Source organism: Plecotus auritus, assembly GCF_963455305.1.
Source record: "Plecotus auritus genome assembly, chromosome: 4".
NCBI lineage: Eukaryota > Metazoa > Chordata > Mammalia > Chiroptera > Vespertilionidae > Plecotus > Plecotus auritus.
Window position 1 is genome coordinate 3,824,747 of NC_137775.1, and position 22,826 is coordinate 3,847,572.

The 22,826-nt window shown below is 55.4% G+C and overlaps 2 protein-coding genes across 6 annotated transcripts in view; one reads left to right on the forward strand and one right to left on the reverse strand.

Annotated features, from left to right (window-relative positions):
• Positions 1 to 8,418, forward strand: part of PLG (plasminogen) — a 44,495-nt gene extending 36,077 nt beyond the window's left edge. For both annotated transcript variants that reach the window (XM_080663616.1, XM_080663617.1), the window contains exons 17-19: positions 814 to 920; positions 6,533 to 6,678; positions 7,295 to 8,418. In XM_080663616.1, the coding sequence (XP_080519742.1) occupies positions 814 to 920; positions 6,533 to 6,678; positions 7,295 to 7,456 (415 nt within the window). In that variant the 3' untranslated portion in view covers positions 7,457 to 8,418. The remainder of the gene's footprint in view (positions 1 to 813; positions 921 to 6,532; positions 6,679 to 7,294) is intronic.
• A 70-nt stretch (positions 8,419 to 8,488) lies between these two features.
• SLC22A3 (solute carrier family 22 member 3) overlaps positions 8,489 to 22,826 on the reverse strand; it is a 71,351-nt gene continuing 57,013 nt past the window's right edge. The window contains exons 8-12 of one of the 4 annotated variants that reach the window (XR_013960336.1): positions 18,862 to 18,970; positions 18,002 to 18,114; positions 15,677 to 15,776; positions 9,565 to 10,736; positions 8,493 to 8,643 (exon numbers count right to left, since the gene is read on the reverse strand). Coding sequence is in view for 2 of the 4 variants with exons in the window: in XM_080663618.1 (XP_080519744.1) it covers positions 15,574 to 15,776; positions 18,002 to 18,114; positions 18,862 to 18,970 (425 nt within the window). In the remaining 2 variants the exon portion in view is untranslated. Of the gene's footprint in view, positions 10,737 to 14,274; positions 15,777 to 18,001; positions 18,115 to 18,861; positions 18,971 to 22,826 lie in introns of those variants that run through there. The other 3 variants (XR_013960337.1, XM_080663619.1, XM_080663618.1) reach the window with 3 other exon arrangements.

A 22,826-nucleotide genomic window follows, 5' to 3' on the forward strand; every position in this document is an offset into this window, starting at 1 on the left:
AGGGAAGCTATAGAGTGACATCTGCGGGGTTACCCCATGTGAGAGGCTGGGTCTGTGCTGGTGACCCCGAGAGGGTGTGTCTGCTTCCAAGTTGGCGGCCATGGTGATTCTTAATCGGATTCGGGCGTCTCTCATCGCCCATCCGTTTTCCTCTTGAACTCGCCAGAATGGAATCCAGCCTGGACGTGGGGGTTCTGGTGGTTAAGATGCCCTGGAACCCTACGACCTGTGAAGGCTCTTGGAAAACAATGTTCTTTTGCTTACGCGAGTGTTTCCGGTCCTCCTGCCCTTGGTGCCTAGTTATTGGATCCCCACCATCGCGGTGTGGAGATTCATAGAGGAGGAAGCGGAACCCAAAAGGTGGGGCTTGCTCACGGTCACACGATGCCTTTGCTCTAACGGATGCCGTGTGACAGCCCCTCAGCGGGACGCGCGCCTGCTGCTGGGAGCCTGTGAAGGGGATGCAGAAGCGTGGCCTTGGTCCAGGCTGCGGTGCACAGAATGGGCACGAAAGGGGTCTTCGTCAGCCCAACTCCCACCGCTGGCAACTCGCAAACCAAGCGTCACTATGGATGCTTGTCCGTAACGGGTGCCTTGGTAACGGAACATTCTGTTTGTTCCGCCCATAAGCTCCTATAGGCAACGGTGAGGGGGACGCTGTTCTCCAGGCTGCCCGGTGCCAGGGCATCAAGGAGATGCCAGCTCGGAGGGTCTGGGGCTTTGGGCAGGTGGCGTCTGGGTGTGGGTGACGGCCGATGAGTGGCAGGAGTCTCAGGCAGGGCAGTCAAATGTCACGTCTGTGCTTCCTCCCAGCCCTGCCATCATCACCGACAAGGTGATCCCAGCGTGTCTGCCGCCCGCCAACTACGTGGTCGCCGACCGGACGGTGTGTTACATCACTGGCTGGGGAGAAACGCAAGGTGAGGTCAATTCCGTGACTCCGCAAGGAACTCCTTCGCCTACAGTCTCCGTGAGAAGGAGCGTTCGCACAAACTCCTCTCAGCCGGCGAGGTCCCCGCCTCCCTGGCTTAGTGTGGGCCCTGCCACCTCTCCATTCTCCGCGTCCAGGGACACGGCCAGGGAGCGGTAGCGTTTCTTAAGTCTCTGTCTCAGCCCATAAATTCAGCGTTGATACTGCGGCCCAGGTAAGTAGGGCCTTGATACAAGCCTGTGACTGCCGGGGTGAGGGTATTTTTCATGTGAAGTTAGCCACCCTGAGTTCCCCAGCAGGTGCAAAACAACTAAACTCACAGTCCAGTTAGTCTCCCCAGATACCCCACACATCTGGTGTATGCGTGGGGAGACAATGGGGGTGGGCAGGCTGACAGCTGGGTGGGGGTGGGACAGACTGACAGTTGGTTTAGGGGTGGGACAGATTGACAGCTGGGTGGGGGTGGGGCAGGCTGACAGCTGGGTGGGGGTGGGACAGACTGACAGTTGGTTTAGGGGTGGGACAGATTGACAGCTGGATGGGGGTGGGGCAGGCTGACAGCCTGGGGAAAGAAAGAAAGGTCCCGTTCTAGTCGGGACTTGCTATTGGCTTACGGGGTGAGGGTGAGAAAGGAGACGCTGTGCAGGCTCCTGGCCTGGCCTAGGGGACTCTGTCCTCGCTCTACAGTGAACGCTGGTAATAACGACACCCCTACCTCAGGCCCAGGAACATGTGAGAGCGTCCGAGGTCTCTGCCTCGCTTTCTCAGAAGCGGTGGTGAGTCAGGAGTCCTGGAAATTGTCCTGGCTCTGCCCTCGCTGGGCAAGCTGGACAGGCCCCTTACCTCTGGTCCACTTGGCATCTGACCCTCATCTGCAAGAGGAGTGTTTGCTGGCAGCGCTGTCCACGTCAGCCTTCCGCGGGAGCTCTCACTTGAAGAAAGGTTTTGAGGCTTTAAACCAGGTTGAAAACGACGGGTCCAGAGCATTTCAAACTTGCCTTCCTCACTTCTGCACTTTCCCTGCGGCCTAAAACCTTGCCTCCTGGGTGTCCCACGGCCCCTGTCTGCTCCCGATTTTGCAAAGGAAGGATCTGAGGCCGAGAAGGGGCAGGGGTGGTGGAGGGTTGCGGAGGCAGACAGGCCCCAGGCAGGACCCCGACTCCCACCAGTCAGCTGTGGACTTAGAAAAGCCACAGGCTCTTTGAACTTGTTTCCTCGGCTGAAAAACGGGCTTCAGGGTGAGTGTGGGGGAGGGGATGAGAGGTGTGGCTAGGCACCAGCAGCTGAGTCACGTTAATGACGGGGAGTGCAGCGCTCCCATGTGACTCTCTCTAGCAAGTGGCAGACAGTCCAGTGCAAACTGGATTAAGCCAAAAAAGGGACTTCTTAGTGAGCCACAACGCCTGCTGGCTGATGAGAGCAGGGACTCAAAATCGTATAGATCTGGATGTGAGTTCTGGTTCCATCTACCTCCATGTGATGTCAGGAAGATAGTTAATCTCACTGAGCCTCAGTTTCCTCATCTGTACCACCTTATAGAGTCACTGTGAGCATTAAGATGATGCATATGGAATTCCCAGTGATTTGGAGATGGTATTCAAGCAGCTCCTGTGCTTAGACAACCACCATCACCATCACCACCATGACCATCATCACCCCCCATCATCACCATCACCACCATTATCATCATCAAGCTCCAACCCTCCCCTCATCACCATAATCATCACCATCATCACCCCCATAATCACCACCATCCCCATCACAACCATCATCAACATCACTATCATCACCCCCATCATCACCATTATCATCATCAAACTCCAATCCTCCCTATCATCACCATAATCATCACCATCACCACCACCATCACCATCATCAATACCTCCACCATCACTTCCCATCATCACCACCATCACCACCACAACAACCTTCACCATCACTATCATCACCCCCATCATCACCATAATCATCACCATCAATACCTCCACCATCACTTCCCATCATCACCACCATCACCATCATCAATACCTCCACCATCACTTCCCATCATCACCACCATCACCACCACAACAATCTTCACCATCACTATCATCACCCCCATCATCACCATAATCATCACCATCATCAATACCTCCACCATCACCTCCCATCATCACCACCATCACCACCACAACAATCATCACCATCACTATCATCACCCCCCATCATCACCATAATCATCACCATCATCAATACCTCCACTATCACTTCCCATCATCACCACCATCACCATCATCAATACCTCCACCATCACCTCCCATCATCACCACCATCACCACCACAACAATCTTCACCATCACTATCATCACCCCCATCATCACCATAATCATCACCATCATCAATACCTCCACCATCACTTCCCATCATCACCACCATCACCACCACAACAATCATCACCATCACTATCATCACCCCCATCATCACCATAATCATCACCATCATCAATACCTCCACCATCACTTCCCATCATCACCACCATCACCACCACAACAATCTTCACCATCACTATTATCACCCCCATCATCACCATAATCATCACCACCATCACCATCATCAATACCTCCACCATCACTTCCCATCATCACCACCATCACCACCACAACCATCAACATCACTATCATCACCCCCATCATCACTGCTATCATCATCAAGCTCCAATCCTCCCCATCATCACCATCATCACCACCATCACCATCATTAATACCTCCACCATAACCTCCCATCATCACCACCATCACCACAACAATCATCACCATCACTATCATCACCTCCACCATCACCATTATCACCACCATGACCATCATCACCATCACCATCACCACCACAACCATCAACATCACCATCATCACCATCATCAAGCTCCAACCCTCCCCATCATCACCATAATCATCATCATAGTCATCACCGTCATCACCACCACCATCACCATTATCACCATGACCATCATCACCACCATCATCACTACCACAACCATCATCACCACCTCCATCATTACCATCATCAAGCTCCAACCCTCCCCATCATCACCATAATCATCATAATCGTCACCATCACAATAACCATCAAGGAGCCTGTGTGTAGCTGAGCCCTGATGGAACCCAGGCCAGCCTGACCCCAGGCCCATTCGCTGTTTCTGTCCCGCCATCACCCACACTCTTCTGCACACCATCCTGCCCCGGGCTCCCGTCTCTCGGGCCTCACTCGCATGTCTGCTGAGAAAGTGACTCTCAGTAGATTCACAGCACCAGGAGGAGTCACAGGAATGAACCAGGGTGTTGACCGTTTCCCATGTCAACAGTGACCTCTGATCAATCAGTGTTGCCTCAGCCTCTTGGTGTGGGGTCAGAATTCTCCCCTCTCCCCTGCAGCCCCCCGATGCTCCCTGCCTTCGCTACTCCACAGCAAGGTAGACCTGTGCTCCGGCCGAGGGGCGCATTCCTGTCAGCCCCTCACCAGCAGTCACAGAGGCTCTCAGGGATCCTGCTTCCCCTAGCCATGGCCCCATCAGGGCAATCTGGTCCCAAAGTCCCTTCCAGCCCCAGAAATGCAATTCCCACAGTGGCCACCGGATGGCAGCACTTCTGCACAGACCACATCCCCCTCCTTACACAGTGGGGGTGCCACCAGCACCTGCAGGTCCGTCCCGCTCAGAAAGCAGGTGTCGGAGCAGGACACTTGAGTGACTTGGTTTCTGAGAAGGCTGCTCCCTCCACACCTCGACTCCTCTAACAAGGCCGCCCGGCGCTGCCGGGCCAGGCCTTCCTCCCGGGGCCCCGCGGGGACCAGCCCGTCCCCTCCACAGGGCTGTCCTGCTTCCTGCTGTCAACCCCAGACCAGCGTGTGCTCGCTGAACCCAAGACAATTTCCCCAGTCACTCGAGGTCTCTGGAGACCAGAGCACCTCATCTCTTGGCCACTCCAAGCTCACAAAGCAAAGATTTTTGAAAAACTAGTGAAAAAACGGGGCTTGCAACCTCAGAAAGCTGGGTGATGTGTGAGGCGTACCTGGGCGTGCCCGTTTGGAAAAACCGCTTTTTCTCTGGCACGGTTGCCAGGGTCCTATTTTGCTAAAGGGAAAAAAAAAAAAAAAAAAAAAAAAACACACCAAAAAACCCAAAAAGCGGTTTTTCACCAGAAAAGAATACAGTGAATACAACAAGCATACAGGAAAACGCTTACTCTCCCTTGTTGTAAAAGAAATGCAGATCAGGAAATGAATTAGGATCATTTCCACCTATTATATGACCAAGTCTTTTTAAAATACTAAATACCCATGAGGGTGTGGTGAAGTGACCTTTTTCTAGTGACATTTTACACTGTCATGCCCTTTGAAAAATAATTTGGCGATGTTTGGGGAGCCATAAATATGTCTACCACATTTCTTGGGCTTAAACATATTAAGGAATATTAATAAATCCTGTGAACGAACGTGTAGAACACTGGCAGGAACATTGGCCAACGAGCATGGCAGTCAAGAATTTGAGCAACAACGTCACAAAACCAGGTTCAAATCCCGGCTTCACTTAGCTACTCGCCCAGAAATCTGGGGCAAAATCCACTCTCTCTCTAAACCGCAGTCTGCTTCCCTGTACAACAGGACTGACCAGCGGGCCCCTCCCGGAGGACTGTGGGCTCAGTGGCATACATCACAGCCCGAGCTTGTGCCCGAAAAGGTTAATTCTCCATGAACGACAGCTACTCTTCTCTTTTGAAATGTTGTGGTAAAATGCAAGTAACAAAATCTACTAGTTTCACGATACCGAGCGTGATTCACTGGCATTTAGCACATTTACAATGTTGTGCAACCGACAACACCATTCCCAGAAAACTTTCCTCACCCCGAAGAGGAACTCCATACCCATTAAGCAGTCACTTCCCATTAAAATAACCATTATGAAGATTGCAACATTGTAACAAAGTCCTTATTATATAATGCGGAAAAAAAATGAGGTCTAAAATTGTGCGATATCAGTAGTTAAAGAAGCATATAAAAGAGCCGAAAGGGCGTATACAAAAATAGCAGCAGCTGTGTTTCTCAATCTCTCTTTACAAAATAAAAAATGATTTCTTTATAGTGAAAAAAAAGGAGAGAGAAAAGGAACAAACAAAACCCAGAAGCCGGAGTGTGCAATCCAGGCCTTGGGACCAGGACCTCGGACATCATGTTCATATGCCCAAGAGTCCAACAGACAAAGGAGCCCCGGGGGGGTTAGGAGCTGACTCGTATCTAATCTCTTGGACCAGGCGTCCTCAAACTACGGCCCGTGGGCCACAGGCGGCCCGCCGAGGACATGGATCCGGCCCGCCGGGTGCCGCTGCCTGTCCTGCTTAGCAGCCGACGCGTCCCGGGCCCGCAGTGCGCATAGGAATTTGTTCATAGTTTTTTTTTAAACTATAGTCCGGCCCTCCCACGGTCTGAGGGACAGTGAACTGGCCCCTGTTTAAAAAGTGTGAGGACCCCTGTGACTTGGACAAACGAGACCTACCGTTGCAGCCCGGTGGTGCTGGAACTTTCCTTGGGAGCGCGTGTTGGACGCAGTAACCGGTCTTTCGTCTGAAACAGGCACCTTCGGCGCCGGGCTCCTCAAGGAGGCGCAGCTGCCCGTGATCGAGAACAAGGTGTGCAACCGCTACGAGTACCTGAACGGCAGGGTCAAGTCCACGGAGCTCTGTGCCGGCCTCCTGGCCGGGGGCGCCGACAGCTGCCAGGTAAGAAGAGGACAGAGGTCGCCGCTCCCTCGGTGGCCTGTCTTGGCCCCTTAGACCTTGTGGCCCCAAAGCTGCAAGGTCGGGGAGGACCTGCCCCCACAGGCCACGTGTGGGGTCTGAAGGCCACCCAGCAGCCCCGCAGGCCTGGCCCCGAAGCCGAGTCAGATCACCTACGGCGACCATGGGGACCTGAGCTCCAGCCGGCGAGTAGGGAGTGTTAGGGACCGGCACGGCCCCAGCCCACACGCCTTCCGGGGCCCCATGGGCGGGACTCGGGGTGGCCTTCCAGGCAGAAACCGGGAGAGGGACAGAGGCCCGGCTTCTCCTTGGAGGCTCCTGGGGTGACTCTGCCCAAGAGAAACCCGAGGAGGAGGGAGGGGACAGCGCGCACAGCCATGTGCTCCCAGCACATGTCACTCGGTGGGGTCTGTTGAGCAGACTCTGCCAGGCACAGCAGACGTCCACACGGCACGTCAGTAGGTGCCTCTCTGGCCGCGAAGGGGTGCAGATACCGAGAAAACTCACACTTGGGAAGCAGGAGGGTGCCCCCCCCCCAAATACAAGGCTGCCGGTGGGCCCTCACCTGGCTCCTCCCTCTCTCCCTCCCTCTGTGCAGGGCGACAGCGGGGGGCCGCTGGTCTGCTTCGAGAAGGACAAGTACATTTTACAAGGAGTGACTTCCTGGGGCCTCGGCTGTGCTCGCCCCAACAAGCCCGGCGTCTATGTCCGTGTCTCAAGGTTTGTCCCCTGGATCGAGGAGACCATGAAGAACAATTAGTGGGCTGGGAGGTGGGGGACGCGTGGCGAATGCGGACGCCGGGATGTGGCCGGGGACCCGGCGGCCGGGAAGTCGCTGACGCTCATCACACGGAGACGCCGCCCTCAGCGCCACCACCGCCACCTCCGCCCGCGCCGGCTGGACGCTGTGGCCAGGAGGCAACGCCGCGATGGCATTTGCTGGAAATAAACTCTGTGCTGACTTGGGCTTGGTTTTTTGGATTTTCATTGTCCTCACGTTCTTGTTCATCCCACCCATGTTAAATAGTGTGGCACTGACAGACTAGTGATCCCGCTCCCTCCCATAAGGAAGAGTCCCGTGAAGGACGGGAAGCCGGTGGGACCCTAAAAACGTCCTCCCAAGTCACCCCGATTTCACCTTGTCAGCCCAAGACAGCTTGGCGCGTGTCTTCAATGTCTTCCTTTCCGGCCCCGAGATGCCCGTTTTCGAATCCCGTCCTTGGCAGTGAACTCTGCCACGAGAGTCCGGCCGCAGCCCAGCCGCGGGCGCCGTGGGCGGAGGGGTGCGCTGCGACGTTAACGGGGCAGCAGGAGGGGACACAGACCAGCGAAGAGTCTGAACGTCCTTCTAGGTCACCTGTGAGCTTAGGGAGGCACCAACGCCCGTATAAGCAACAACCAACATACATGGGGGCGGCTCACCGATTGCCCATCCCTGCCCGGCCCCCCGGGGGGGCGCACCCACGGTCACGTGGGAAGAGTTTCACGGGCCACAGGCTCCAAGGGAAGAGAGGGGCAGCCCTGGCCGGTGTGGCTCCGTTGGTTGGAGCATCGTCCCATACACAGAAGGGTTGTGGGTTCGATTCCCAGTCAGGGCACACACCTAGGTTTCGGGTTCCATCCCTGGTCAGGACATGTGCAGAAGGCAACCAACCCATGTTCTCTCTCACGTTGATCTCTCTCTCTCTCTCAAATCAATAAGCATATCCTCAGGTGAGAACTAAAACAAACAAACAAACAAATAAAGAAAAGAAAAGAAAACAAAAGGAAGTGAAGGGCAAACATTGATTTTTCTTGACAATTTAAAATATTTTATTGTCATCAGAACCAAAGTATCAACTCAAAGTACAATTCAAAGGTGATGGTGTCCATGAGCTACAGCCACCCCACGGCAGGGAAATGCGGGAAGGCAGGTGAAGGGGTGAGTGGGCGTCCCAGCCTCAGGGACTGCACTGGAGCCACAGCCTCAGGGACTGGCTGGAGTCACAGCCTCAGGGACTGGCTGGAGTCACAGCCTCAGGGACTGCGCTGGAGTCACAGCCTCAGGGACTGGCTGGAGTCACAGCCTCAGGGACTGCGCTGGCGTCCCAGCCTCAGGGACTGGCTGACGTCACAGCCTCAGGGACTGGCTGACGTCACAGCCTCAGGGACTGGCTGACGTCACAGCCTCAGGGACTGCGCTGGAGTCACAGCCTCAGGGACTGGCTGACGTCACAGCCTCAGGGACTGCGCTGGAGTCACAGCCTCAGGGACTGGCTGGAGTCACAGCCTCAGGGACTGGCTGGAGTCCCAGCCTCAGGGACTGTGCTGGAGTCACAGCCTCAGGGACTGGCTGACGTCACAGCCTCAGGGACTGGCTGACGTCACAGCCTCAGGGACTGCACTGGAGTCACAGCCTCAGGGACTGGCTGGAGCCCCAGCCTCAGGGACTGGCTGGAGCCCCAGCCTCAGGGACTGGCTGGAGCCACAGCCTCAGGGACTGGCTGGAGTCCCAGCCTCAGGGACTGTGCTGGAGTCCCAGCCTCAGGGACTGTGCTGGAGTCCCAGCCTCAGGGACTGTGCTGGAGTCCCAGCCTCAGGGACTGCGCTGGAGTCCCAGCCTCAGGGACTGTGCTGGAGTCCCAGCCTCAGGGACTGCGCTGGAGTCACAGCCTCAGGGACTGCGCTGGAGTCACAGCCTCAGGGACTGTGCTGGAGTCCCAGCCTCAGGGACTGCGCTGGAGTCACAGCCTCAGGGACTGTGCTGGAGTCACAGCCTCAGGGACTGGCTGGAGTCCCAGCCTCAGGGACTGTGCTGGAGTCCCAGCCTCAGGGACTGTGCTGGAGTCCCAGCCTCAGGGACTGCACTGGAGTCACAGCCTCAGGGACTGCGCTGGAGTCCCAGCCTCAGGGACTGGCTGGCGTCCCAGGAGACGGACACTCGCAGCCGCTCCTGCGGGCTCAGGCGCAGGAGCTTCTGGTGCGACCAGCACACACCGTGCACTCCGCCCGTGGTGCCGCGCCTGCCCACACGGAAGAACTCGTCAGAAAGTCCTGCAGGAAGGCATACGTCGGCTCTGAAAATGCACCGAGTGCACATGTGAAGCAGATCAGGAAAGGCTAGCAGGTCTGTATTCAATTGCACGTCGCAAACGTGGCGGTAACCAACAAGGAAGATCCACGCCCATGTTAGGGCTCTAAAGTGCTTATCCCGTCCCTGCGACTTCTTCTGGGCACGGAGACACAGACCGTTCTTTTCCGTTAAAATGTGAGCTGTCTCCCCAAACCAGCGCAACGTGTCCTGACGGAATGAGAACTGTCCACGTGTTTCACTCCTGCCCGGGGCGCCGCCACAGGCCTGATCTCACACATATAAGACACGCAGCCCTTTATGGCTAAAACCTGACGACCCGGGACACCCTAACCCACGGGTTTGGTTCAGCAACGGACACGCGGCTCTCGTGTCACAGTCATCTCAGGACCAAGCAGGTGTCACAGGTAACAGCTGGGTCCCCAGGCCACACAGATGTGCGCTGATCTGTGGGGCGAGGCCCGAGCACCCCACAACCCCGATGCCCCGGGCTCGCGGATCCAGGCGAGGAGAGAAAGCGCAGGCTCCGTCCGGATGTCCCGTGTCTTCGTTGTAGAGTCCCCGGATCGTGATCCTCCCAGGAACCCTCAGGACACGCGTTCCGAAGCCTCGGTTCCGGATGACCCGAGTTCTGTCCGCGTTCCCCAGGCCCCTGGTCGCTCACCCCGGTCCTGGTGGAGCCGCTGTGAGCACCGGGCGGGGCTTCTCGTCTCTGTAACCCTCGGGTCGGAGACGTGTCCAGCATCAGGACCAACCTCCTCCAGCATCACGGAACGGTGCGCTGGGCGGTGTGCATGTCTCTGTGGAGAGTTAAAAGCAGCGGGGCTGCCGGCGCAACGGGCTGCACCGGGGTCTGCGGGGCACGGCGCTCCCGCCTCGGCCTGCGCTGCTCCGTGGCCGGCAGGCGCCTCACAGGGGAGCGCGGGGAGCCGGGGCTTTCTGCTTCCGGCCACACTTGTAGGAGGGCGGGCTGGCGACAAAGGAGAGGAGAGAGGCCTTACCGCAGGCGAACGGCTGGGCAGCGAAGCCTGCTGGGCCTCTCCGCATCCTGGCTGGTTTACACACTCACACACTCACACACACACACACACCACACACACACCACACACACATACATACACATACACACTACACACACACACCACACACACACACACCACACACACCACACACCCCCCACACACACACACACCACACACACACACACACACCACACACACACCACACACACACACACACACCAAACACACCACACACACACACACCACACACACCACACACACATACACCACACACACACCACATACACCACACACCACACACACACACACACACCACACACACCACACACACACACACACACCACACACACATACACACACACACACCACATACACCACACACACATACACACACACACACCACATACACCACACACCACACACACACACCACACACACACACCACACACACCACACATACCACACACACACACACCACACACACACACCACACCACACACACACACACCACACACACACACCACACACACACACCACACACCACACACCACACACCACACACACCACACACACACACACCACACACACACACCACACACCACACACACCACACACACACACACACCACACACACCACACACACCACATACACCACACACACACACACACCATACACACCACACACACACACACACCACACACACCACACACATACACACACACACACCACACACACCACACACATACACACTACACACACACACCACACACACACACACACATACTACACACACACCATACACACACCATACACACACACCATACACACACCATACACACACACACACCACACACACCACACACACCATACACACCACACACATACACACACACACCACACATACCACACACACACACCACACACACCACATACATACACACACACACCACACACACCACACACACATACACACCACACACACCACACACACACACCACACACACACACACCACACACACCACACACACACCACACACACACACACCACACACACACACACACACACCACACACACCACACACACACACACCACACACACCACACACACACACACACACACCACACACACCACACACACACACACACACACACACACACACACACGGCTTCTCCTGAACCCCCGCTCAGAGCAATGACAGGCCCCTCTCCAGGCCCCTCCCACCCGCTTCCAGACCCTCGCGCGCACAGACATCCTTCATGCATGTCCACGAGTGCTGCGTGGTTTGGGAAGGAGTTGACATGTGAGCAGAAGAGCGGCCGAACGGCCTGGTGACCCCTCCTTTCGGAAGGGCAACGCCGTCAGGCTTCAGCAAGCGGGTGCAAAGCGGCTGCTTCCCGGAGTGAGACCGCGGCAGCAGAGACAGCGCCTCCCTTCGGGAACCGCAGCTCCCACTGCTACCGAATGTCTCTCCCGGGGAGCGACAAGGCATAATTAATCACTTACCCAACTTTGTTACGGAAAGTTACAAACATAGAGATAACGTGTGGGAGTTGAATTCCTGTCGCCCACTTCCTCCCGTTCCCCTAGTGCTTGGATGCTCATTCTCCCGGCACCCCATCCCGATGCCCTGTGCGCCCCGGAACCCCACTTCTCCCGCTGGCTTCAGGCTGAGCTGAGGACTAACTGGGTAGGCAAGTCCTGACCCCAAATTCCCGCATTCTCCGCCTTCCCCTGAGGAGTTTGAGAATCTGACCCCGGATGGGCGAGTCTTGGGGTCAGGAAATCGCCTACCGAGTCAGTCATTAGAGTGAAGCCATTGGGAGAGGTGGAACTTGGGGGAGCAGAGGGCATCGGGGTGGGGTGCAGGGAAAACCAGCATCCAAACACTCACTGTAGGAACAGGAAGAATTGGAGCAGAAAATGGAGCAGAAAACCCACCAGAAGAATGCTGTGCCCTCGGATCGTTGGCACCGAGGGGTCATGGGGGAGGGTCCAGAAGCCCCCACACGCAGCCCCATGCCGCCAGCAGCCAGCCCTACCTCCTGCCTCTGACCCTGGGATCCGGCTGGGGTGCTCTCCTGGGTACCCCAGCCCAACAGCCCTTCAGGCACCTCAGCCCACGAGAGCTACCCCTCGCGTCTGAGTAAGACAGTCCTAGTTCCGTCCCCACCGTGTCCCCTGCGTCATTGAAGCTTCCGGAATATCCTCCTTTCTCCCGATCGGCTAGCACTGCTGTGATTGGGGGACAGGACTTGGCACCCCAACCCTGACCTGGCCCTGCACCCCGGTGGGAACCAAGAAATGGTCCATGATGACAGAATTGGCAAAACCGTGTTTCTACTTCCTGTTGAGGCACGACCTTCCCATGCGTGTGTGATGCTCCGCAGGGTTTCACACGGTTTTCATACCTTTTAAGTTTCTCTTCCTAATTTCAGTTTACAACATGCTAGGGCGTGAGGGGACTCTGCGTGCCCCCCCACACTTCACCCTGTAGCATCGCCCAGGTGAAACGTCAGCAGAGTGGCGGGTGAGGAATAAGCCAGTGCCCGTCACTCCCAAGCGTAAGACTCGGGGCGACTTCAGGGGGGACAAGCGCCCCCAGCCCTCGGATCGGCCATCCTGTCGGCAGTCAGCCCCGCGGACAGGGCTGGGGCCGCGGTGGCGGGAAAGCCTTCCTTAAGAACGCTCTGGGATGGTCCGGCAACCTGAGTTTTCAAAACAGCATCGAGAAACAGGACGAAAGCCGGGCCGGCGGGGCTCGGTGGTTGAGCGATGAACCAGGAGGTCACAGTTAGATTGCTGGTCGGGGCACATGCCCGGGTTGCGGGCTTGGTCCCCGGTAGGAGGTGAGCAGGAGGCAGCTGACCAATGGTTCTCTCTCATCATCGATGTTTCTGTCTCTCTCTCTCCCTCTCCCTTCCTCTCTGAAATCAATAAAATACATTTAAAAAGAAGAAGAAGGAACAGGACAATAAAATCCCCGCATACATTTTCCGGGTCTGGTCAAGTACTCATGAGACACGTAGCAGTGGGTGTCTGCCCCAGGGCAGGGGTGGGACCTCATTAAAAGAGAGTGTGAAGGGAGACATTTCCAGTTCTACCATGGGGATCCTCACTACTTAAAAATTCATAACGAAGTGGAATACAGCCTGAAACGATAAACCTGCACAAAACAGCCGAGCGCCCCTGAGCCGCGGGGAGCACCAACCCCAGGCCCGGCCCGCAGAACCCTCTCCGAGCATCGACTTCCTAGTCCACAGGGAAGTGAGGATGGTTTTGCCTGCATCGTTGGATTTTAAATAAAATGACCCATGGGAAGCCATCAATCGCATCGGCACCTAAAAATGGGCACCTACTCTCTTCCCAACGTACAAGTGAAAGAAACTGCCATGAGGTGACTAACATTTCGTTGTTTTGATAAGTATTTTTGATATATTTGTTTAAAATTTAGAGATCCAAACCCCTAATTTCCAGGTCATTCTTTAGAAGAAGAGTGAATTTTATTTTTAAAATGAGCTGTGAAGTTACTTTTAAAAATTACACAAATAATACAAGAAAACGCGTTGTAATTTTTTAAAAAAATCCAACAATACGGAAGTCTATCGAGTCTTCCCTCCTGCATCCCCCTTCCCAGCCCGTCTCTATCTCCACAGGGTACATAATATTATTTTAGACATTTCCCTACACACGGTCATAGTCATAGCCTCCCTTCCTTTTTATTCTGTAAGATTTCAAACAGAGAAAGTTAGAATTTGTGTAATGTGAATTTCTGTTGGTCTAACACAAACATATTTCACATTGATAGATTGGTTGGATAATAAGTCTCCCTGTACACCATTTAGACGCCCTTCTCCAAAACTAAACTGTTCTCTCTCATTCCCTTATTTATTTTTAAAATTTTTATTTATTTTTATTTGTCAACTACACTTTATATTCAACGTTATTTTGTATTAGTTTTAGATGTACAGCATAATGGTTAGATAATCATATACCGATATTTCTAGTGTTTCCCCTGATATATCTAGTACCCCTACTTCTACCTGTCCACCTATCTCTATCATCAATCATCTATCTGTCTATTACAGCCGTGGGCAAACGACGGCCCGCGGGCCGGATCCGGCTGTTCTATCCGGTTCTCTTGCTCTCCCCTCCGCTCCTTTACTTTGAATTTATGTTAGTTCACACAAACACTCCATCCATGCTTTTGTTCCGGCCCTCCGGTCCAGTTTAAGAACCCATTGTGGCCCTCGAGTCAAAAAGTTTGCCCACCCTTGGTCTATTATCTATCAATCAATCATCTATCTACCACCTATCTACCTATCAATGATCTATCTATCTATCTATCTATCGTCTCTATCATCTATCTTCCCACACGCTACAGATAGAAACTTCTATTGGTTTTATCTTTAATAAACACTATACCACATTGTTTGGTGACTTTTCACTTGGTAATCAGTCTTGAAAATCTTCCCAAGCCATTCCATGTAGATCTACCTTAATTCTTTTAATCTCTGCCTAGTAACCCATACTACGAATATATTATTTTATAGTCACTTGTCTATTGTTGCACAGTTATGTTATTTCTACTTTGTCAAATCATCACTCCGTCTCCTTTAGATTGCTTCTAATTTTAACACCTTCCCTGGAAATCTCTCCCTCTTCATAGCCACCTTTTAAAAATAATACCCATTCTCCCAAAGCTGGGGTTGTTGGTTGCTGCTGTTTGACATTTACCTTTGACAACTGCTTTCACTTCTGCTGAGGCTGTGAGACAGGGATTGGGTTATTCTCCCCACGGGTGTTCAGCTGTCTCAGCACATCCGTTCCCTGGTGGTCTGAAAGGCCGCCTGACCAGGATTGAGGATGTGCTGAATGGCATACGGTACCTGCCCAGCTTCTCCACGTCGTCCACCGTCTCCGGCAAGGCAATGCCCTTGGTTTCAGGCAGAAGCATCACGAGGCCGCCGCACACAGAGGCCAGGACACCTGCGGGCAGGGGGAGGCATCACCACCGGGTCGCACGCCGCCCCGCGCCCCTCAGCTCGGCCCCCCCGGGAAGCAGCGTGCTCACCGCCTCCGCTGGCCCCCGGCTGCGGCCCCCTGACCCTCACCAGCTCTGCAGCTCTCCTTTGCCATGCTTTCTGCACCCCCCACCCCGTGCAGTCCCAGCGCCCCTGGACTCTAGGTGGGCATTGGCTCACTCACCCACCGAACCGTTACTTATTGAGCACCTACTAAGTGCCAAGGCCTCAGAGAAGCCTCATCAGCTCCTTCCTGGGCAAACAGAGGCCGACAGAGAGGAGACCCTCAGGTCCTGTTCCCGAACCAGTGTCGCTGCTTCCTCTCCCCGCTTTCCTCCGCCCGCCAGGTGCCACTGCAGGCCTGTCCCCTCGCCCACGGCCCGTCTCTTGCGTGTTTCCCAGGCTCCTCACTACGGGGTGGATCCTCCCAGCACCGGTCGCCCAGTGGCGGCAGCAGGAAACACGCAGACCTCCCATCGTCCAGGACCCTCCTGTCACCCTCACACGATCCCCATTTACCAGCCTCCCTCGTGCTGAGCTCCAGACTTGCAGTTTCTGAAACACCATCCCCTCCTATTTCCTACGCCTCTGTCCTCGCGGGGAGCTGGCAAAGGTCTGCCAACCGGCTCCCCCGGAAAGCAAGCCCCGATGTATCGCGTCGGCCATTTCCCCCGCGGTGTAAATACGCCCCCACGGACAGTGCACACTGCCGACGCCACATCGCTGACTGAGGCCCGGACGCGACGTGCTAGTAGCACACGGCTCATAGGATTTCTACCAGAAAGACCCAAAGACATAAAAAGCCTCAGGAATACAGAAACTACAGTAAATGCAAATGAATTAGGAGCCGGTGAGGGTATTTGTTGCCCATCTTTTGTATATTGTCCAGGGGTCCTCAAACTTTTTAAACGGGGCCAGTTCCCTGTCCCTCAGACCGTGGGAGGGCCGGACTATAGTTTAAAAAAAACTATGAACAAATTCCTATGCGCACTGCGGGCCCGGGACGCGTCGGCTGCTAAGCAGGACAGGCAGCGGCACCCGGCGGGCCGGATCCATGTCCTCGGCGGGCCGCATGTGGCCCGCGGGCCGTAGTTTGAGGACACCTGTTAGGCACTTCAATTATTAATCCTGGCTGTGCTGGACAGCTGGCTCTCCCTGCGAAGGCAGGGCCCGACTCCCCCAGCGCCCCCAGGGCCCGGCCCCCCCAGCGCCCCCAGGGCCCGGCTCCCCCAGCGCCCCCAGGACCCGGCCCCCCCAGTGCCCCCAGTGCCGGCTCCCCCAGCGCCCCTGGGCCCGGCTCCCCCAGCACCCCCAGGGCCCGGCTCCCCCAGCGCCCCCAGGGCCCGGCCCCCCCAGCATGCACTGCAGGCCAGGCCACTGCCCGAAGGCTGGGCGCTCTGAGACCACTCATCTCGGCTGAACCACGGCGCCCTCTCTGCCCTTTCGTGCTGGCTACAGCCTCGACGCTGAGCTTGAGGATCGGATCCCATGAAATATCTGAAACGTGCTTCTACTGATTTCCCTGGCCTCCCATGGTGAGAGGCTGACTTCACTGTCCCTGGCCCTGCTGGGGGTTTCTTTACTCAGCACGTGTCCGCAGGGACCCAGTATTTTCAGGGCAATTGGAACTGTTGGGCAAAAGGCAGGGGAGATGGGGGAAGTTGGGGGAGGGTCCTCTCCTGCTGAGGAGGGAGGAGGCAGAGGCGGATCAGCACTGGAGAAGCCCTGGGGTGACTTACTCCCAGGTCCCCCCCCCCCCCACCCAGTCTGTGATTCTATCCCCTCAGGATTCTACAAAGATTGGGGGCAGGAAGGAGGCTGTGATCTTGGGGGCCATCAGAGAGGTTGTGTTAGATGCGTGAGGGACCTGGGTCCTCTGCTCCTTCGGCATCGCATGCTTAGCCTCCGAGCAAATGAAGGTCCGATACTGACAGATACAGGACGTTTAGCAATGAAACTGGTTTTTAGGCTTCTTTGAAACAGACCGTAGGCCCAATGTGGTCTCAGGAAAATGATTGGTCTTTAATTATTCCCAATACCATAAAAGAGTTTTATCGTATCTGATTTTAACTCAGAACCTAAACAAAGAAAGAGTTCCAGATGGGCTCCTCAAAACCACAACGGTCCGTCGTCATAAAACTGTCAAGTGCACGTCATTACAGACAGCCCGCCCGGGCACGTGGGTCTCACCGAAGATGATGAGCGGCAGCTCCAGCCAGATGGCCGCCAGGCGGAAGAGCAGGAACGGCGCGATGATGCCCCCGAAGTCGCACAGCCCCGAGCAGAGCGAAACGCCGAAGTTCCTGCCGATAAAAAACGGTTCCAAGTGGAAAAGGTTGAACTAAATTCAAGAGGCGCAAAATAGTCCGACAGACACGTAGCTAAGACGCTGCAACGGTGTCTTGTATTTCTACGCTTCTGAACTTTGAAAACCACTGCTCTCTATGCTCCAGGCAAACCCTTTCCATCTGACCCCCCCCCTGCAGCTGGGTGAGCGGCATGCGGGGCTGGGGGTGGGGGAGCCTTCGGGGCTGGGGGGCAGCATTCTCCGCCAGCAGCCCGCCCACCTCCCGCCACCCACTGGCCAGCGAGCTGTGCCAGGCACCCCCCCCCCCCCCCCCAGGGCAGGAGCTGCACACCATGGCTTCTCCCCCCCCGCCCCCCCCGCAGCCGCTGGCTGCTCCCCATACAAGACGTGGAAGGGGTCAGAATGGAGGTGGTGGCCTTCAAACAGTGAGGCTGGTAAAGGCAGATCAACCCCCAGCGAAGCACGTGTGCGACCAGGTTTCTGTGATCCCAGTCTAGTGCCTTTCCACGCAACCACGGCTGTGTGCGAAGGTACGGGGTGAGAAATACTTCAATCACAAAACGTGGGCGCAAGCAATGCAGGAAGCAGCGACAGCTCGGAGCAGGCCCCCCTGATGGCTGAGTGAGGCCCAAGTTCACAGAGCAGCGAGCTAAGGAAACTACTTGATGGCTTTGAAGTCACTTCCAAACACTTGGCCGCAGAGCGACTCGGGAGAAACCGTGACACGTGTTGTCGGGGTTACCGTAATGTCGTTGGGTACAGTTCCGAGTTGACCAAGTAGACGATCTCGAAGGCCATGGTGATGCCCAGCCTCCCCAGGGTGGCCACCGTGGTTCTCAGCCAGGGTGTTCCTGGAGACAAGGGGCCGGGAGCAGGGTGAGGGCCGTGCTCTCGGGCGGGTTTATAAAACAGTGGAAGGCGTTCGCTTCCTGTCCTCGCAGCCCTGAGCCCTTGCTAATTCTCAGCACAAATGATCGATAGATACCTTCTAGTCCAGCCGTGGGCAAACTACGGCCCGCGGGCCGGATCCGGCTGTTCTATCCGGTTCTCTTGCTCTCCCGTCCGCTCCTTTACTTTGAATTTATATTAGTTCACACAAACACTCCATCCATGCTTTTGTTCCGGCCCTCCGGTCCAGTTTAAGAACCCATTGTGGCCCTCGAGTCAAAAAGTTTGCCCACCCCTGTATCTAGTACCGTAGCCGAATGTCAACAGCGATCCCACCCCCAGGATGCTGGCTGCCCTTTAGGCCGCCTGCTTTTCTGTGAACACGATTTGAGAATTACTTGTTGAGCAGCCGCTACGCTGAAAACGAGGCTCCGAGTAGCGTCTGCCCGAGAGGACCCCGCACACGGCCTTCGGTCCGGAGGCAGCCTTCCCTGCGCCCTTGTCTGCTCAGACCCGTAGCGATAACAACGGACCGGTGACCCCGCACCAGGATGCCCTTGGTTTCGGGAGCCCAGCAAGGCCTCGAGGGCTGGGTCTTGGGAAAGGGGCATCTACGCCGTGCCGCGCCTCGTCACGGGGTTTGTCACCCATTGTCCTCCTCATCCCCAGTCTCGCTACCTTCCCCAAGAAATTCTCCGGAAGAGCCCGGCTCTCAAGTACCAGTTGGTTCGTTCACTGACAAACACAGCGCACGAGTCTAAGGCTCCTCCGGTCTACGAGGACACTCTAGGGAGAAACGCGTGTTCTCTCCTAGTCAAGAGCAGTCAACAAACAAAAACACGCTAAACCAGCCCTAGCCAGTTTGGCTCAGTGGATAGGGCATCGGCCTGCGGACTGAAGGGTCCTGGGTTCGCTTCCGGTCAAAGGCACATGCCCGGGTTGCAGGCTCGATCCACAGTAGGGGGCGTGCAGGAGGCAGCCAATCCATGGTTCCCTCTCATCATTGATGTTTCTATCTCTCCCTCTCCCTTCTTTTCTGGAAATAATAAAAAACGTGTTTTTTTTAAAAAGCTAAACCCACTAAATAAAGCAGTTTGTCTAGAGGGCACGCAGAGGAAAGGATGGCCAGGAACCCAGGCCATGGCTGGGAGGCCCGGGTTCATTGGGTTTAGATGGCGCCCTGGCCGGCTGCCGGGTGCACTGGGTGCTTCCCCGGGGGCCGGGGGGAGAGGGGAGTCACCGGAGCTCTCGCACTGAGGCCGTCAGCGTCGTGCTGTGTGCTGGCCGCTCTGCTCGGCACAGAGCAGCTGGGAACATGCTTTATTCAGGCTCTGGTTTTCCATGGGAGCCAGGGGCCTGGGAAGTGCATTCCGCCCCTTTCCTCGCTGAGCAGGTGGGGCGCTGCCAGGTCCCGGGAACGGAATGTGGGAGCCGCTGCCCAGACTCCCTGGGCCCCCGCCCGGCCGGGCCGCCACCCACTGCTCTCGGGCTGCGAAGAAGAATGTGCCTTCGGACGTGGAAATAACCTGATTATCCGAGTTAGCCTCTTAAACTATAGGCATTTTCTACGGAATCAAGATCGCGCTATAAATGAGTCCCATTGACAACTTCCATGCAAATTAGGTTTACCACGGAGGCTAGGACAGTTTGCTGGAAAGAATCAGACAACATCAAATAAAAGCGCCCGCCCGCGTGCGCACACACACACATACACACCATGAAGAACATCTAGTCAGTTCAGAAAATCATTCAGAAAACGCTGTGAAGTTGACGCCCTTGAGGAGACAAGGTTGACCTGAATCTGAAAGACCCTCCACTCATTCCAAGCGCAGAGGCCAGCATTTAGCCGCCCCTACACAGGGACGGAGATGTTGTTGAAATGCGTTACAGAAGTTCCCCAAGGCACTGGGCTGTTTGTCAACTAAAGAACAAAAGGAAAACACTGCACTAGGAGGTGTAACTGGCGTGTGAATATTATACAAAACCTCCTGATGGCCCCAGCAATGTGCTAAGCTCCCGGGGAAGGGGCAATAGACATCTTATGATAACAATGACGAAAAAAACCACAAGACAATTTAAAAATGTGCACGGACGCGGAAACTATCTTCCAGAGAGTCAGGGGAACCCCGAGAAAGGATCCCTCTGGATGTGGATTTGTTTGGTCAAACTTCTGGAGATTACTGGGAATAATCAATTTTTGAATTTTTTTTTTTAAAAAAGCAGCAGGATTTTAAATAAACACAATTTTGCATCTCCTCTGAATGTACCGTCTGTTCCGAGTTTTTAAACAAAATGTAGTGAAAATTCCTAATATGTGAATTAAGATATATGAGCCTACTTTTCACTTCAAGAGAAACCAGAGTAAAAGACAGACTTAACGTGCTGGGTTTGCAGCCACCCTAGACAAACTCACATTAAAGAGATGAGGGCGGACAGAGAAAGCTCTTTCTTTCTCAGAAATCTGGGTCTAAAGCAGTGAGTCTGAGGAGGACAGGGACAGCCAGAAAGACTAGTTCTTTCCCCACAGTTTCACGCTGTAGACCCTGACAAGTGTGCGCAGTGGCGGGAAAGCCGGCCTCGCTGTTTTCTGTGGGGTCCTCTTAGCGCTGACTCCTCTAAAAGGCTGGCCAGCATCTCCCGGGCCTGCCCTCCTGCTGGTGACTCGCGAGTGACCCAGAGACAGTCCTTGCGAAGGGGATGGGAAGCCCCGTCACCAAGTCCAATAGCTCTGTTGGTGGACAGAAGGGCTGGTCCCCGCCAGGGAGAACGCGAGTACCTGGTGCTCACGTGGAGCATTAGGGACCTGGAACTTATTCCTGTCCATCCTGACCAGCATGTGACTCTGAAACAGGCGAATCTGGGGGACATGGACATAAAATACCAGCGACTGGTTTTCGACGTCGCTAAGAGCCACTCTAAAGCTCAGAATGGGAAGTTGTATCTCCAAACGAACAGCGATCAGCCTGGACAAACAGGAGGGTCTTTGCCGTACATCTTCCCGTACGGGAAAGTGCGCTCTGCACAGCGGCGGAGCCCACCCCGCGTTCCGGGGCGCTGGTTTGAACTCGGCCTTGCCCGCTCTCTGGATCATGCCAAGTGGGGAGCTCTTCCTGGGCTAAGTGTGCATCCCGGGCGGATGGACCACACGGCATCCTCCCTCCTCCCCTAACGTCATGCGCAGCCAATACTTAATTCCGATTCCGCGGGCGATGGGAATGGCAGACTCGTCTTGGGGAACTCCATTTTCAAATGAAACCGAAAACCCTGCAGGGCCAAACGCAAACGACATTCCCGATTCGGCCCCCTTCCACGTCACCTGCACTTGCCCCCCTCCCCCCTCCCCAGGGCAGGAACGATGTCTATCTGGTTCCCAGTTCTTGTTAAGCGACGACAATGGATTCTAAACAGCCACGTATTGGCCGACAGCTCATCAAGATGCCCACCTCTTAGAAAGAGTCCCAACTCAGTGTAGTGGGGTGAATAGTGGCCCCCAAAATTCATGTCTGCCCCAAACCTCAGAATGGGACCTTGTTTGGAAACAGGGTCTCTGCAGGTGTAACAGTTAAGACAGAGACGCCGAGAGAAGGTCGTGTGCAGATGGAGGCAGAGACGGGGCCCAGGTCCGGCAACGCTGGCCAGCGCCTGAGCCGGGAGAGAGGCGGGGAGCAGGCTCCCCCGGAACCTCCGGCAGAACGACCCGCCTGCCACACCGGAGCTGGAGAGGAGGAAGGGCCCCTCACCTGGAGCCTGGGAGCCTGGCCCCGCCGCCCCTCCGTCCAGGCTCCAGGACGTGAGAATCCATTCTGGGCTGTGGGCGTT